At 49.5% G+C, this 16,522-nt stretch overlaps 1 protein-coding gene across 4 annotated transcripts in view; it reads left to right on the top strand.

Annotated features, from left to right (window-relative positions):
- The window catches only part of TMCO4 (transmembrane and coiled-coil domains 4), an 89,835-nt gene that overhangs the window by 65,022 nt on the left and 8,291 nt on the right, over positions 1–16,522 (top strand). For all 4 annotated transcript variants that reach the window (XM_055331478.1, XM_055331475.1, XM_055331477.1 and 1 more), the window contains one exon: positions 12,244–12,361. In XM_055331478.1, the coding sequence (XP_055187453.1) occupies positions 12,244–12,361 (118 nt within the window). The remainder of the gene's footprint in view (positions 1–12,243; positions 12,362–16,522) is intronic.

The raw sequence follows: 16,522 nt of genomic DNA, 5'->3' as shown, positions 1-16,522 counted from the left end.
TTCAGGTTGCCTGTAATCTAGTTAAGAGAATAGATGCCAGCCCTAAAGCATAAACAACAGTACCAAATGCTTACAATGCATGGGCCTAGGCAGTAAGCAGGTCAGAGGAGAGAGTGCTTCCTTCCAGAAGGCAGGGATGGCTTCAAGGAGGTGGCAGGTCTGGAAGAAAAGATGACCCTTGAGAGGCTGGGAGGGAGACAGGAAGCCTCCGAGCCCAGGACTGGCAATCGAGAAGATCCAGAGGGAAGAAGGTGAACGGTCTGGGAGGGCAGGCCACTGGCGCCCAGGTTTCTCTGGGACGTTGGGAGAAGGTAGGTTGGAGAGGTGAGCAGGGTGCAGAACTCAGGGCCTGACCTGTCGAATGGAACATGGAGACCTGGATGTAGGCGATGTTTTGAATCTTTGATATTGGCACTTCTTTCCCTTGCTGTGTTTATTTATCCACCGATCAGCAGAACTAGGGTGACCTGCTAAGAGGACCTCCTGTGTGCCACGACCCATGCAGGGTCCAGAGGACAGAGGTCAGCCAGGCTCCAGCCCCACCTGGGGAGATCTCAGATGGGACAGGACCACCCACCCTTCCAACCACACTCATGCTCCCTGTCCCGCATCCCTGCCTCTGGCTGCGCCCACCCACCCACCTGTCTGTGTGTCCCAGGGGCCTCTTTCCTTACTCCACTTCCCCAGGGCTGAGGCTGGGTGAACCTTGGGCACCGCACCAAGCCAGCTGACCGAGAGCCCTTCCTGCCGGGTCCTTCCCATGTAGTGTCATCAACCGGCACAGCCAGCCTGGGGATGGGGGGCATGGTATCCCCGGTGCTCCAGGGAACAGGCTCAGAGAGCCCAGGGAACTTGTCCACCGCCACACAGATGTAAGTGAAGACGCCCACAGGAGGCCCCTCTCTACTCCCACAGGGACCCTCCACCTGTCCCTTTCATTTTAAAGTTTTATTTATTTGAAGAAAGAGAGCGTGCACGTGCATGAATGGAGGAGGGGCAGAGGAAGAGAATCTCCAGCAGACTCCTCACTGAGCGTAGAGCCTGGGGCTCCATCTCACCACCCATGAGATCCTGACTGAGCCGAAACCAAGAGTCGGATGCTTAACCGACTCCATCCGGGCCATCCAGGGGCCCCTCCCTTTAATTTTTTTAGCTGAGCGTTTACCCAACCTGCCCAGGCTGCACAGCTGGTAAAGACCGGGCCAAGGCCAGAGCCCTCTTCTTATGGCTCCTCTCAGGGGCCCCTGGGGAGCAGGTGCTCCGCAGTGTGATCAGCCCTTCCCCTGGCAGGGTACCCCCACCCTCTAATCTGAATGGCATTCCAGGGAGCCCCTGGAGTAGTGCTGGGCCCTGGAGGCAGCAGGAGCCTTTGTGGTCGCCTCAGCACCACCTTGTGGTGGCAAAGGGCTCCTCCAAGCCCAGCCGGCCCGTTTCCAGCAGGTGCTGGCTTCTGGGGGAGGGTCTGCAGACTGCCTTCGTGGAGGGCCTGTGTGGCTGCCTCTGCTTCCTGAGAAATTCCCATGCCACCCAGTTATACCCTTCTTGTTGGCATTTCTTAGGTACCAAAGATACAGAGAGGGTAAAGAACGGATATTTATCGAGTCCCCACTGTAATAGGTGTTTCCAGACCTTCCCAACAGCCCTGCATGTTAGGGATTCATGGGCTACTTTCCAGACAAGGAAACAGAGAGGTGCCCTCCGGCCCCAACTCTCTACAGCAAAGCAGCATGGGACTAGCCTCAGACCCCTGCTTACACGTTCTCGGAGCAAAAGCTCTGGCCATCCAAGTACGACTGGACTTACTGGCAGCCCAGAGTGTGCTGCCATTTCAGTGACCTCATTTTTTTGCAGATGAAAATCAGGAGGAAACGGTCTGATAAAGAATTTCTTATGAGAAAATGCAAAAAAAAAAATAAAATAAAATTGGATCCCATCGGTGACAAGTCACCTTTTTGGAAAATGACCAAAACTCTACAAAAGCAGGGTTGTGGGGCTCATTTTAAAAGTGAAAGGGAACTCAGAGGGGGCTGTTTGAGAATTCCACGGCCTCCCAGAGGACACTAGGAGGCCCCTGCCACGTGAGAGACCCATGTGGAGAAAGTCATTGGCAGAGAGGTTGAAGAACGATGACCAAGTTCATGATGTGTCACCGGTGACCTGGGCTTGGGCTGAGAGGTCCACGGATGCACACTCGCTCACAGGGACACTCAGAGATGCCGGCAGCTGCTGGATCTTGGCCCTTCCAGAGACTGGGGCTCTGCCGTTTGGCAGGGCTGCTCATGAAAAGAGATGGTGGAGTTTGTCATACAGACTTAATACCACCAGCAGATTGATCAGTGCTCTCTGCCTTGACTGTTCTCACCAGCAATCGCTATGCCATCTGTTTCAAAATGGAATAAAGAGTTGCAAAGCAGCACCCCCAAAATTAAAGGAAATCATTTAGAGATGAGAAACAAGGAGGAAGCAAAAAATGAGAGTAGTAAGCATGTGCCCTGGCTGGAGGAAAAGAAAAAAAAAGTCTCCTTGGGGAATTCAGAGACACATGACCATGCCTCAAATGGATTTAGGGTTCTAATTTCCACCACCGGCAGGATCCAAGAATCCCCAAGTCAAAAAATTGACACCAAACTACTCTGGAGCAAATAAGTCGTCAACCAGGCCACACAGATGGATTCTGCATAAGACCAGCTTTAAAGATGAGTTCATAGTCCTCACGAGTTAACAAGTTTTTAACATAAGTTAAAAACCCACCAGATGGGAAAGTTACAGAAACAACAAACATCAGGAATAGACTCTCAGTCTTTGTAGAATGGTCGGAAGGAAAGGAGCCTCCCCCTAAAAAGAAAAGAAAAGAAAGATTTACAATTATTAAAGACCTAAATTAAAATGTTATAAATAAATTGAAAGAAGACATTACTGCAAAAAGAAAAAAAAAAAACCACCAGGGAGATTTGAAAATAGATCAAGTGAAACTTCTAGAAGTAAAAAGACAAAAGTCATTGGGATGAAAACCTTAGCGGATGAGGAGTTAAACAGCAGATTAGACAAAGGGAGAGAGAGAGATCATCAATCAGAAGATTGATGTGAAGAAATTGCCCACAGTGCACCAGGGAGAGGTAAGGAGCTAGGATAGGGAGAGAAGTTCAGAGCTTAACAGTTGCCTAGTATCAGCACCGAAAGAAGACAGCAGGAGAGGGACACCTCGATGGCTCAGTGATTGAGCATCTGCCTTTGACTCGGGTTGTGATCCCAGGGTCTTTGGATCAAGTCCCACGTCGGGCTCCCTGCGTGGAGCCTGCTTCTCCCTCTGCCTGTGTCTCTGCCTCTCTCTCTCTCTCTCTCTCTCTCTCTCTCTCTGTCTGTCTCTCATGAATAAATAGATAAAAATCTTTTTTTTAAAAAAAAGGGAGGGGTAGAGAAAAGATCACTTACAAAGAAAGCTCAACTAGGCTGATGAGACTTCTCAAAATAACAATAGAAGCCAGAAAAAAAGAAAAAAAAAAACAATAGAAGCCAGAGGAAAAGGAAAAAGAGCAGCCAACCTAAAATTCTAGCTTTGGTGAAACTATAGTTCAAGATACAGATATTTTCACACTGAGCAAGTTTATAAGAGACCTTTGCTGCAATAACCACCAAGGATCTACTTCAAAAAGCAGCGGATGGGGCTCCTGGCTGGCTCAGTCAGTGGAACAAGCAACTCTTGATCTCGGGGTCGTGAGTTCGAGCCTCACGTTGGCGTAGAGATTACATAAAAATAAAATCTTTAAAAACAAACAAAAACAAAAAGCAGTGACGATATAGAAAGAACATCGAGCTCAGTGCCCAGAACCCAGGACCATGCTTTCTCTCTCTTAGCAATTATCTGTGCACCCACTTGGTTTGTCAGATGAGCCAGAGATTACCGAAACAAAAGGTCACGTACCCGTGGCCTGGATGGCTGTCCTGTGCACACATCATTAACCTTTTAGCAAATTTTAACCTACTAATACGGCTCCTGAGTCAACCAAATTGTAAATGTTCATCTTGGCGGCCTGTGTGTGTTCCGTATTTCATATGCAGTTGTGGAAGATGTCACGGTCATCCATAAACATAGATTTTGGTTCAAGTTTATATTTGATAGACAAGGAAGAGGGGACAGGAGAGTAGGAGAGAACACATAGGAATAATCAAATGCCACGATGCCACTTACGGTGTGAACTGGGACAAGCCCTAGTGTCTCCGAGGCAAGCTTTTCCCATCATAGAATAGGAGTAGTTGTACCTACCTCCTGGGATCATTATGAGAAGTAATGAAACAATATGCATATAAAGCACTGAGCCTCTCTCAGAGTAAGCTGTGGTGACAATAATAATGATAAAGAAACAGGAGGGGATTATAAAATCAAATTCTAGAATTTTGTTTACGAAAATAAAATAAAATAAAAAAAACCACTTTTGCTGCAAGATTTCTCTGTCCAGTCTCATGCCCAGCCCCTACGAGGCTGGACCAGCATCACCACCCCTAATGTCTGTGAGATAAACCCAAGGCAAAAGAGCTTGTCAGTAAGCTCACACAGATGCATTTGGGCATCGTGGCCCTTGAATCCCTAAGCTCCCACTTGGCTGAAAACTGCTTCTGAGCTGTCACTAGATACCAGCTGACATGCAGAACGGACTGCTGTTCGGTCAGCTGGCTCTCTCATCTCCATGATAGCAGACATCACGTGTGATGGGATTTATTTCCCTTCCAGGGGACTGCACCCACCAGTTGCCTTGTCCTCAGACAGACCAGGCTTCTGTCCCCCGGAGGAGAGCTAGGAGAGGCCGGGCATGGAGATCAATTCCCAGGGTCCCGGGATGCGGGTGCCAGGCTTACCACCTTGCACAGCTAGATCAAAAAGACGGGAATCCAAGTGGGGGATGAAGCCTTACTCTTTTCCTGGAGAATTCATCCCAGATCCTTACAGTATATCCAGACAGGCTCCCTGAGGCGATTCTTTCCAGTGTGAACCTCATTCCTGGGCAGGCAGGGGACAGTCAGAGCTTCCCTTTCTCCAGCTCCCTTCTTGCCTGGCCACCTGCTCCCTCCCTTTCTGGCTGCTTCTGTCTGTGTGTTTAGCGCATGCATGTGCATGTCTTTGGAGTGGATTTTGTTTGTATTAGATGCAGTTCATATCATTTCCTTCAAGGTTTGTTTTCTGGACCCGCAGTCAGGAGATAATTTCCTTCCCTGTTTCCCACCTTATCGCTCCCGGCACACATGCCCCCCTCCCCCGCCCCCGCGCCAGGAGAGAGAAAATGCTTCTTTTTTTGCTTCTCAAGTTTGAGATCCTTTGGTCTTTGCAGGCCAGGAGAATCTCATTATTGGCAACGTGATAGGCATGTGGGAGTGTGTGATGTCGCCTCTCCAGCCGTTTGATGAGATTTCTGCGAACTCCTAGAGGGAGTTGTTTGGAAATACCTGAAAAGCTCTGCACAGGCCTGCCTCACTTTAAGAAAGCCTACTGTATGGAAAAGGCAAAATGACAAAGGCCAAGCCAGGAGGGGTCGTCCCCAGTGACACAGGGTCCCCTCGCTGTACAAAAAGATTCTCCAGGGGGCTCTTTGGAAGAACCAACCCTCCTGGGTACGTTGTAAGACTGTTTAGTTTCACAAAACTTAATCTGTATAGTTTTCAAGACCAACACAATAGTGTAAACAGAAATTTGCTGTCATAAAGACACTATTCTCAGCTCTCTTTTTTTTTTTTTTTTAAGAGATGGAAAGAGGAGACAAAGTGGCAGAGGGAAAGAGAGAGTCTCAAGCAGACTCCCCAGTGAGCGCAAAGCCCAACCTGGGGTTCAGTCTCACACCCCTGAGATCACGACCTGAGCTGAAACCAAGGGTCAGACGTTTAACCAACTGAGCCACCCAGGCACCCCCAGTTCTTGGTTTTGGGGGGGGTTTGAAAAGCTAAGACAATCTTCAGAGTGTCAGGGCATGAAAGTGTCTTGTCAGGAGTGTAGTGTGAACTGCCAGAACCGTGTGAAGACAAGATCTAAATTCCGCTTGATAAAAAGTGAGGCTGGGTAATGCGACAATGGGAACATACTGAAGGCTACTGAACTGTACACTTAAAGATGGTTAGATGGAAAATTTTATGTTCTGTGCATTTTATCACAATTAAAGATTATGCTTTAATGAGGAAGTGGCTCTGCTCTCCCTGCCACCCTCTGCTGGGCATCACCTCTGCCCCCCTCTGCTGAGCCACCTGCGCCCAGTGGCCGGCTAGAAACAGACATGTCTCTCTAAGTGGTCAGGCCGTCTGCAAAAACTTGCTTCGTGCACTCCATTTCCACCTGGTTCCAAACCAATCATGTGGGAACATAGATACCACGGACCAAGCCCTGTGCCAGACGCTGCCCTGAACATACGGCCTCTCTCTCCCGCCCTGGAGAATCAATATTATTATATTTTCTCCATCTGACAGCTGAGATAAGGCAGCTGAGAATCCACATTATTTTTTTTTAAGATTTTATTTATTCATGAGAGACAGGGAGAGAGGCAGGGACAAGTAAAGTAATTCTCACCGACCTTCTCAGCTAACAGCAGAGGGAGAAGCAGGCTCCCCACGGGGAGCCCAATAGGGACTCGATCCCAGGACCCTGGGATCATAACCCAAGCCGAAGGCAGATGCTCAACCACTGAGCTACCCAGGTGCCCCGAGAATCCACATTATTGAATGACTGACCTCATTTCAGACCACGGCGATGTTGGGATTCGAACACAGGTTTCTCTCATGCCACAGGCCAGACCGCTTTCCCTGGACCGGCGAGTCCTAGCCTTCCTGAGCATGTGGGTCCTTTCTAATGGCAGACGTCTTCACAGACCTGCCCCCGGTGGCAGTCCTATTTTCAGGGTCTCCTGGTTGAGATATGAAACGACCAAAAGCGGCCTTTACCAGGCATCCTGTGAGTCACCGCAGCATCCGCAATCTTGAAATCATGACACCTGATGTGTGAGTCATGGGAGGTATTGGCTTGGCCAACAGCAGTTGGTTCTTGTGCAGTTTCTTAGGCCCTTGGAGTCGCTCTGGATCTCTGGCCCCAGAGATCGGGCACCCCTGGGCTGTACCATGAATCAGCTGAAGGGGCTGGCGACCTGGAGACGTCGTATGTAGGCCAGACGCAAGGGCGTCTATAAATACAGCTGACGTCAGGGTCTTGGGAAGGTTACCGTGAGCCTTTGGAACGCGTCCTCTGAGGCCAGGGGAGGAGACCGGGGCAGTGGTAGCTTCAGAAGGACCACTTGCTTTCTGCCCGTTTCAGACTGCAGTCGTGAGAGGTGCGGCAAGCAAGATATACACTGATTTATCTAAATTCCGCTCCCCCAGAACAGAGCTCTAGAACTGAGCAACTGTAGGGGCTGAGAACAGCAGTTAAAGATGCGTCCGTTTACTTTCAGCTGGGTTAGCATCTTCATTTGCTTTTATCCAGCCTTCGGAGATCCCCAGCTGTAGCTGCTGGGAAGAAGTTGTGCCAAGAGCAAAAAAAAAAAAGAAAAAAGAAAAGAAAAAGAAGTAGCCTCTTTGCATGTATTCTCAACGTGAAAGGTTCACACTGCTCAGTTGCGTTGCCTGCCTTCATTCATTCCACAAATAGCTATCGCACTCAGCAGCTGTGCCAGGCACTGTTCCAGGCACTGGGGATTCACTAGAGGGGATAAAAAAGACCAATCTCAGCCCTTGGAGAGCCTGCATACTAGTAGGAGACAGGCTATAAATGAGGCTTTTAAAAATAAAATAGGTAGGAAGTCAGGTAGTCTTAAAGGAATGGAGAAAAATCAAAGAAGGGAGGTGAGGCACATGGGGGAGGGTGCATTTGTCTAACCTGGGAGGGTGGCAGTTAAGCAAAGAGGTGAGGGGGAGGGTATTAGAGGGAAGAACATTCAAGGAGAGGGAACAGCCGGGCCAGTGTGGCTGGAGCAGATTGAGCAAGGTGGAAGCATCCAGAAAGTCACTTGGGCCTTTGATGGCTTTCACAGTTACTTTGACTCCAGGGAACATGGGATCCACGGGAGAGTTTTGAGCACAGGAGTGAAATGATCTGACTTTCCTACAGCATGATTTAAAGACCCCAAAATCCCCCATTCTGTGTGTACGATTCAGTAACTTTTATTCAACATACAGAGTTGTGCAGCCGTCACCGCGACCCAATTTTAGAACATTTCCATCACCCCCCAAAAGATGCCTCATGCCTACAGCTTGCATTTTAAAGGGATCACTCTGGCTCCTGTGTTAAGAATAAAAATAAGAGGTAGAAGCAAAGAAAGTATGGGAAAGAAATGTTTTTCACCACACATGTGAGCAACAGAAAGGACTAGATGTGCAGAGGTAAAGACGTAACTGGCCAGGCTTTTCTTTCCGAACTCCTGGAGGCTCAGAGCCTCCTTTGCACCAGTTGTAACAGCGGTAACAAAGCAGGATATTAAAAATATACAGATAATTGTTTTTATTTTTTTATAGTTTTTTAAATACTTTATTTTTTTTAATTTTACTTAAATTCCATGTGCCAACATATAGTAAACACCCAGTGCTCATCTCGTCATGTGCCCTCCTTAATGCCCGTCACCCAGTTTTACCCCATCCCCTCACCTGCCTCCCTTTCTGCAACCCTTTGTTTCCCAGAGACAGGAGTCTCTCATGGTTTGTCTTCACAGAGTTGTGTTTAAAAGTGAGAAATCTGGGGGCGCCTGGGGGGCCCAGTCATTTGAGCATCTGACTCTTTACAGCTTACATGATCTCGGGGTCATTGATCGAGCCCTGCATTGGGCTCAGTGTGGAGTCTGTTTGGGATTTCCCCTCCCCCCTGCTTATGTTCCCTTGCACATGTGCCTGCTCGCTCTCTCTCTCTCTCTCTCTCTTTCTAAAATAAATAAATAACTTTTTTTAAGTGAGAAATCCAAGCCTCAAAAGCCTCCAAGTCTCCTGACTTGAAGATAAATGAATGCATGTTGTATCCCTCCCTCCCTTTACATTAAAAATCTATTTGTAAAGCTGTAGAATTATCTTCACACCTTAAAAATTCACAAGAACAGGGGCACCTGAGTGGCTCAGTCCATTAAGCATCTGAGTCTTGACTGTGGCTCAGGTCATGATCTCAGGGTCGTGAGATCGAGCCCCACATTAGGCTCTGCTTGACATTCTCTTGCTCTCCCTCTGCCTCTCCCCTGCCCCCAAGAGTGCACGTGTTCTCTCTCTCTTAAAAAAAAAAAAATTCAGAAGAAGAAAATTTGATGGTAGCAATAGGAGTAAATCCAAACATGTCTCAGCAAACATTCGTTGTCCCTGCAGCAAGAAGGCAGTGAGGACACTAAGCTTGACACTAAGCTGGACCTGAGTGAGAATTTTCTTTTTTTCCTGAAAGAATGAAATGTTCTGGTATTATAAGATTTGGGACTGGATGGTGAAATTTGACATTTTTTCCTTCTCAGCATCTACTACAGCAGCCAGTGTTCCTCTTTTTCCTGACCCCAGATTTCCGTGCTGGACCATCCCATTCCCTGGAACAGGCAGGTGGTGATGACCTGCCGTAGAGGACTTTACCTCGGATGGGTCTAAAGTAATTCTCACCGAGCTCCTCAGCTAACGCCAGTGCGTTACCAAGAGCCTGCCGCAGGGCTTGTCTCCAGGTTTGCAACCTCACAGAGAGCAAACCCTCTTTGGGGCAGGCGTCTGAGTGTGGCCAACAGCCTGATGACAAAGGGCCAGCCAGGCATCATTGATGGGTAAATACAATTCCAGCTCACTGCCCACCGTGACTTGCTTTGGCTCCGGCCTGGACTGTTTTGTGAGGTTCGACTACTGGTCTCAGTTCAAGGTCACAGGCAACTACCTTTTCTGGCTTTTCCTATGAGCTTTCTAGTAGCCGCTTCCAGGATCCTGGCAGTGGCTCAGGGCCACCCACCAGGGATGCTGCTTTACCACGGCTGGCCACAAAGCTGCTGAGCTCAGCCAGTGGCCCTTGGTGGCACTCTGGGAGCAGTGATGACCCACGTGTGATCACGGTGCTTCGTGTTGTTAGTGCAAACAGCAGAGAGCATGGCCCCGGGGACCCAGCTGCTGCCCATGCAGTCTGGGCTTTGGTCTCAGCTTTATTCTCACTTCCTGTACGGCCTTGAACGTGTCCCATCCCCTCTGAGACCCAGTTTCCTTGGCTACAAAGAGAAGGGGGGAGGATAAAATCCCATTCTCTTCAGCTTTGCCAGCCACATAAGCACCTGAAATAGCCCATCCACCGAGGGGCCACTGAGTCATCCTTTCTATTCAGCACACGCACTGCCAGCTTCCCGAAGTTTTAAATCCCCTTCCGTCGGGTTATCATCCTCCTGGAAACAAAAGGAGCGAAATCAGAATTCTGTGCCATGGCATCTTTCAACATCAGAGACACAGGAGCTCTTAGAACACGTGATACTCCAGAGGTTCCCAAACACCTGTTAGCCTGCAACCCTTTCCTCAGACATGGAATCCCAAACAGAGTAGTTGGAAGTGCTCTGGTTAGAAACTGGAGCCCAGAGAGAGGAAGCCACCAGGCTTGTGTCACTCACACAAGGGGAGCAGGGACACCCCTCTCGGACACATTCCCCAGAAATGACACTGAGCATAGGGCTTCCCGGCACCTGCAGAAACTCAGAATCCTAAGACAGAACCACCTTTGGGAAGGCGGGGATGCGGGGCAGGGGGAGGGCACACTCACTTCACCTGTGCATCACCTGTGCTGGGGTTTTCCCACACTGTGATCCTCAGGGCCAGAGGCATCCGGATGGCTTCATGGTTGAGCATCTGCCTTCGGCCCATGTCGTGACCCCAGGGTCCTGGGATCGAGCCCCACTTCGGGCTCCCCACAGGGAACCTGCTTCTCCCTCTGCCTGTGTCTCTGCCTCTCTCTGCGTGTCTCTCCTGAATAAATAAGTAAAATCTCTTTCAAAAATAATAAATAAAGACCCTCAAGGCCAGTGTCATTACCCACCAGAAGGCAAGTGACCCAGCCAAGTCCCATACTCAGACGTTATTTGAAGCTAGGGCCTTGCAACTGCAAAGTACCTATACTGGCTTCCCTGAGAGATGCCACCTTACTTACTCTTCGTTCGTTCATTCAAATCTTTCCTGAGCACCAGGCACCTGCCAGGCACTGTTCTAGACGCTGCCGCACAGCTGTGACTGAGGCAGCCGAGCACCTGCCCTCACTGAACCTAGACAACATGAGCAAACAGTACGCGACAGGAAGAAAACCACAGCAGGGGAAAGGACAGGGAGCGACAGAGTCGGGGGGGGATGGGACAGGGGATCGGACGGGGGTGCATGTGCAGCTCTCATTGGCCGGGAGCCGTGCTTCTCAAAGTCCACTCTCAAGCCCGTCTGTGAACTGTTGGGTCCTAGTCCGCCACGAGGGAGAACTGCTGCTTCCCTCTCTCTGTATTTAGAGGACAGACGGGGGTGCCTGTAAGCATCTGCCTTCAGCTCAGGTCATGATCTCAGGGTCCTGGGATCGAGCCCCGCATCCGGCTCCCTGCTCAGCGAGGAGCCTGCTCCTCCCTCTCCCTCTGCCTCCCAGTCCCCCTGCTTGTGCTCGCTCTCACGCTCTCTGTCAAATAAATAAAATCTTTAATAAATGAAAGGACAAACAGTCCACGGGCCAGCCCTGGTCGGTTGGATCCCACTTTGAATAACCCGCCCGAAATGTTCCTGAACCGACTGGTCAGTGCAGCTGATGAATGTACCCCCTGTCCTGGGACCCAGTCGGCCCCACCTTCCCTTCCCTCCCGCCGTCCCGCCACGCTGTGCGGGCCCCTGGGAACTGCTGCCAAGGCAGGCTGTGGCATCTCCGTCCTGGCAAGCACGATGACCCGGGGCCCACCGGTCCCTCCTGAAGGAAGATGTCCCCTCCGAGTCCATAGCTGGTTGGGCGCTTCACGGATGGTGAGGCTAGATCTGGGTCCCAGCTCAGGCCGTGTCACTTCCTAGCCACGTGATCTCGACAATGTCTGTGGTTCTTCTTAACCCTAAAATGGGGAGAATGGTGCTTTGCAGGAAGAGAGCAGTCCCAGGGCCTGGGCCTCCGTGGGTGGAAGCCCCCGTGACTACCTGTGCACAGACACGTGTGAGCATATGTGTGGGGTGAGCACGTGTGCTTGCACATATGTGTGTGACACCCATCTCTTGGAGAGTCCCCTTCAGGACGCACTGCGGCCAGGGACACTGACGGCCTCTCCTGGGTTCTCTCCCTAGATTGCCAAGGGATCATCGAGGACGTCGTCCTGCTGGGTGCGCCCGTGGAAGGAGAAGCCAAGCACTGGGAGCCCTTCCGGAAGGTGGTGTCGGGGAGGATCATTAACGGCTACTGCAGGTCTGTCCAGATCTTGCACGGAGGTGATGGTACTAACTGAGCACTTAGCGTGCCCGGGCCCAGTGCTGGGGACACAGGTGTTTGAGGCCTGGCCCCTGTCCTGGAGGATCCTGGGACCAGTGGGGCTCTGGCCTTCTAGGAGCAAGGCGTTCTGACCTGGGGAGCCTCCATCCCCATAGGATGAGGGTAAAGTGTCTCCCTGTGTCAGGCCTGAGTCCAGCTAGCAGGGTGACAGGAGAGGCCACGGGGGTCACCATCATCTGGGGGTGGAGGATGTGGGTGGGTCAGACTGGAAAACAAGGATGGGGCCCCAGCATGAGGTCTGTGGATGCCTCGTGGGAAGGGGTGGGCAGGCGTGTGGGCCGAGCTCTCAGAGCACCTGAGGCAAGGCAGGGTGACGGAACAGGCAGTTAAGGTTGGAGGAGCCAGGACCCACACCTTGGAGGAGCAGGGACCCAAGCTGCGCAACAACCCTTGGCAGGACCTGGGGGAGCTCTGAGGGCCGGCAGCAGCGAGGCTGGAAGGGAGGCGCCCCTTGTGTGGCCTTGCAGAAGAATGCCTCGGGAGCTCTGGTCAAGGCCATGCCCCAGACTTTGGGGAAGAAAAGATGAAGCTCACCACTGAGCCTGAGAAGGTGTTCAGTCCCATCAGCCTCCGAATGAGGCAGAGGATGGGGTAACAGTGTTTAAGAGCAGTGATTTAGAATTGCACAGACCTAGGACTTCATGCTGGCCTCAGTTTCTCCATGTGTAGGGGGGACAGCGAAATGATAGTAGTAACTCACCCCAGGCTGTGATGATAGTTAAGTGATCACAGAGTTGCACATGGTGCACACATGCTCTGTGAGTGACGGGATGTTACTGTGGATCCTCAGCACCGTCGGCCTTGGGATAGTCCTTCAGCACACTCGTGAGCACCAGCCTCGTGCCAGGTGCACTAGGGAAGGAGCCCCAGCCCCATGGAACCCAGTGCCTGGCGGGGAAGCTGGTCGGGAAAACTGGCAGCTCCAGTCAGGCATCTGGAAGCTCGAGTGTGACACCAGAATCCAGAAGCTCTGAAATCAAAGGCTTTCCCCCAGGTTCGGTGCATCCTGAGCTGCCGAGAGACGTTTCTAGGCTTTACTCCTCCCACTGGGCTTTGGGCTGGTTGACTTTGGGGCCCCACCCCAAACCTCGCAGGTGGATTATGTGATGTACGGGCTACAAGCTGGATCACCTCCCTAAAATCCAAGGCATTATTCTGAATTCTGAAACACAGTCAGCCTCTGAGATTTTAGATAAGGGATCTGCATTTTGTGGATCAAAGCGCAGGCTGTTGACAAGAAGGTGACATTCTGGGCTCAGATCCGAAGGACAGGTCTGGAGTTTAGGAAACAGGAAGGTTGGCTGACTAGTTGTAGACTCTGTGAACACAACTTAAAATACAACAATTTAGAAAACGAGGAGGTAGGACTCGGGGGAGGCAGCAGATCCACTGGGTCACAAACGTGACGTTTCCACTAACCGGCAGGAAACATGGCACTAGAGCTCAGAGAAGGCAGAGCTGGAGTGAGGGCCCGTGGGGTCACCAGCTTCCGCTGAAGGCAAAGAGTAGAGAAAGAGCAAAGTGCTGGATTCCCGATTCTAAAGAATATGTTTCGGGTTTGTGGGGAGGAAGAGGCTCCCAGCTGAGGTTAGAAGAAAGGTGGGATCATCCAGCATTCTGGGCCCGAGGCCGTGGCTGGGCCGGGAATACAAAGATGGGTAGGATGGGAGGGACTCCCATCTAGTGGAAAGGACACGTGGAGGGGCACCTGGGTGGCTCAGAGCATGATCCCAGGGTCCTTGGATTGAGTCCCGCATCGGGCTCCCTGCAGGGAGCCTGCTTCTCCCTCTGCCTGTGTCTCTGCCTCTCTCTCTGTGTCTCTCATGAATAAATAAAATCCTTAAAAAAAAGAAAAGAAAAGAAAAGAAAAGAAAAGAAAAGAAAAGAAAGAAAAGGACACATTGAAATCAACAATTATCAAAAAGTCAAAACTAAAAATGCAACCATGCCGCAATGTGAGGGGGACGGATATCCTGAGTATTAGACTCTTACTGCCTGCCAGACCCTGTCTTTGGGGTCATGATCTCCTTTAATCCTCCCCCAAACCCTGTGATGTTATTAGTACTTTGATCCCCTTTTACAAATGAGAAAACTGAGACCAGTCAACCTTAATTTTGACCTAAGCCCGATCATCCAAAGTAGGACCCAAAACTAAATGGAAAAAATTGGGAAAGTCTTTATCATTTTGATGATTTCGCCCACAGCAACAGCTGTGTAGTTCAGAACTAACGATAAAGATGATTCTCCGCCACAGGCAGAGACCGTTAGCCAGGACACAGGAGTTCTGACCATCAGCTTTGCTCTATCACTTATACTCTAAGCTGAGTTCTTAGAATTAGGATATGGTAGGAAGAACAAAGAAGCAAAAGACAGAGACATAATATATAAAGAGCTCATGCAAATCAATAAATCTAATAAGAAAGTGTTCCAAGGATATCTACACATAAACTCACAGAATAAATATAGTCAATAATTTTTTAATTTAAAATTAAAAAATGTATAAATATTAAATAATTAATTATTAAATAAAATTTATTATTAAATAAATTTAAAATTATTGATTTTTTAATAATTAATTTTTAAATTTAAAAATTATTTGAGAGAGAGAGAGAGTGCTTTGGGGGATGGGAAGACAGAAGGAGAAGAAGAGAAGCTCAAGCAGACTGCCCCCTGAGCACAGAAGCTGATGCAGGCTCGATCTCACGACCCTGAGTTCATGACCTGAGCCAAAATCAAGAGTCGGACACCTAACCGGATGAGCCACCCAGGCACCCCACAGTCAACAAATATTTTAAAAGATGCCCAACCTCATCATGAATGAAATAAATGCAGATTAAAATCAGTAAGATACGACTTATCACCCATCAGATTATCAAAGATCTGAAACATGAATAACATCCGGCATTGGTAAAGATGTGGAGAAACAGCACAGCCATATGCTGTTGGCGACAGTTGAATTTAGTAAATACTCTTTGGAGAACAAGTGGCCATATCCACCAAAATTTTTAATGTCCCGGTTTTCTGGTCCCACACATTCTAACTTCTGTGATCCTGCTGTACTAGCTACACACACGCACAGAAATGGATGTACAGAGAATCGTGGCAGCTTCATTCATAACTAAATATTTAAAACAATTTAAATGACCACAAATGGGAGAATAGGTACAGAGGGAAAAAGAGGGAAAAGGCAAGTGCAGCAGCACAGACTAGGATTCCATGTATGAGGGGAAAAAACTTCCGTGTGTACATCTGAGTATCTAGGCGTCTGTAAATGCCCGGGAAGGTCCCGAAGGACCATAGGAAACTGATAACAACGGCCACCCCTAAAGATTGGAGGTAAAAAGAGATTTTAATTTGATTTTTTAAAATAAGGATTTTTTTTAAGATTTTATTTATTTTTTCATGAGAAACAGAGAGACAGAGAGGTAGAGACACAGGCAGAGGGAGAAGCAGGCTCCCTGCAGGGAGCCCGACATGGGACTCCATCCCGGGTCTCCAGGATCACGCCCTGGGCTGAAGGCGGCACTAAACCACTGAGCCACCCAGGCTGCCCAAATAAGGATAGTTTTAAAAAACAAGAGAAGAAAAAGAACAGACAAAGCTTTGATGTCAGAAGGACCTCAGTTGGGGCCCCTGGGTGACGCAGTCAGTTAAGCATCCGTCTCTTCATTTTGGCTCAGGTCGTAATCTCAGGGTCCTGAGGTCGAGCCCCAGGTCATGCTCCACGCTCAGTGGGGAGTCCGCCTGAGGAGCTCTCTCTCCCTCTGCCCCTACCTCTCACTACCATCACCACCTTGCCCCCCACTCATGCTCTTACTTTTTATCTAGTAAAAAAAAAACATGGTCCCCAGTTAAAATTTTGGCTCTGCCAGTTATCTGTGGAATAATAGTCCCTCCTGCTGCACAGGGCTTCTGGAAAGATTAGAAAAGGGTTGGCACATAGTAGTTGCCCAATAAACTATAGCAGTTATAATAACTGGGCCCATTCACATCGCACATGATTTTTTGGTGCTTTTCATGAACAGCAAAGGGAAAGAATTACGATTGCATGGGTGCAATATGAAAGCAGCAAAAACT

This window comes from Nyctereutes procyonoides, unplaced genomic scaffold, assembly GCF_905146905.1.
Source record: "Nyctereutes procyonoides isolate TBG_1078 unplaced genomic scaffold, NYPRO_anot_genome, whole genome shotgun sequence".
NCBI lineage: Eukaryota > Metazoa > Chordata > Mammalia > Carnivora > Canidae > Nyctereutes > Nyctereutes procyonoides.
Note: the sequence above shows the minus strand (reverse complement) of the source record. Positions and strands in the feature narration are given on the sequence as shown.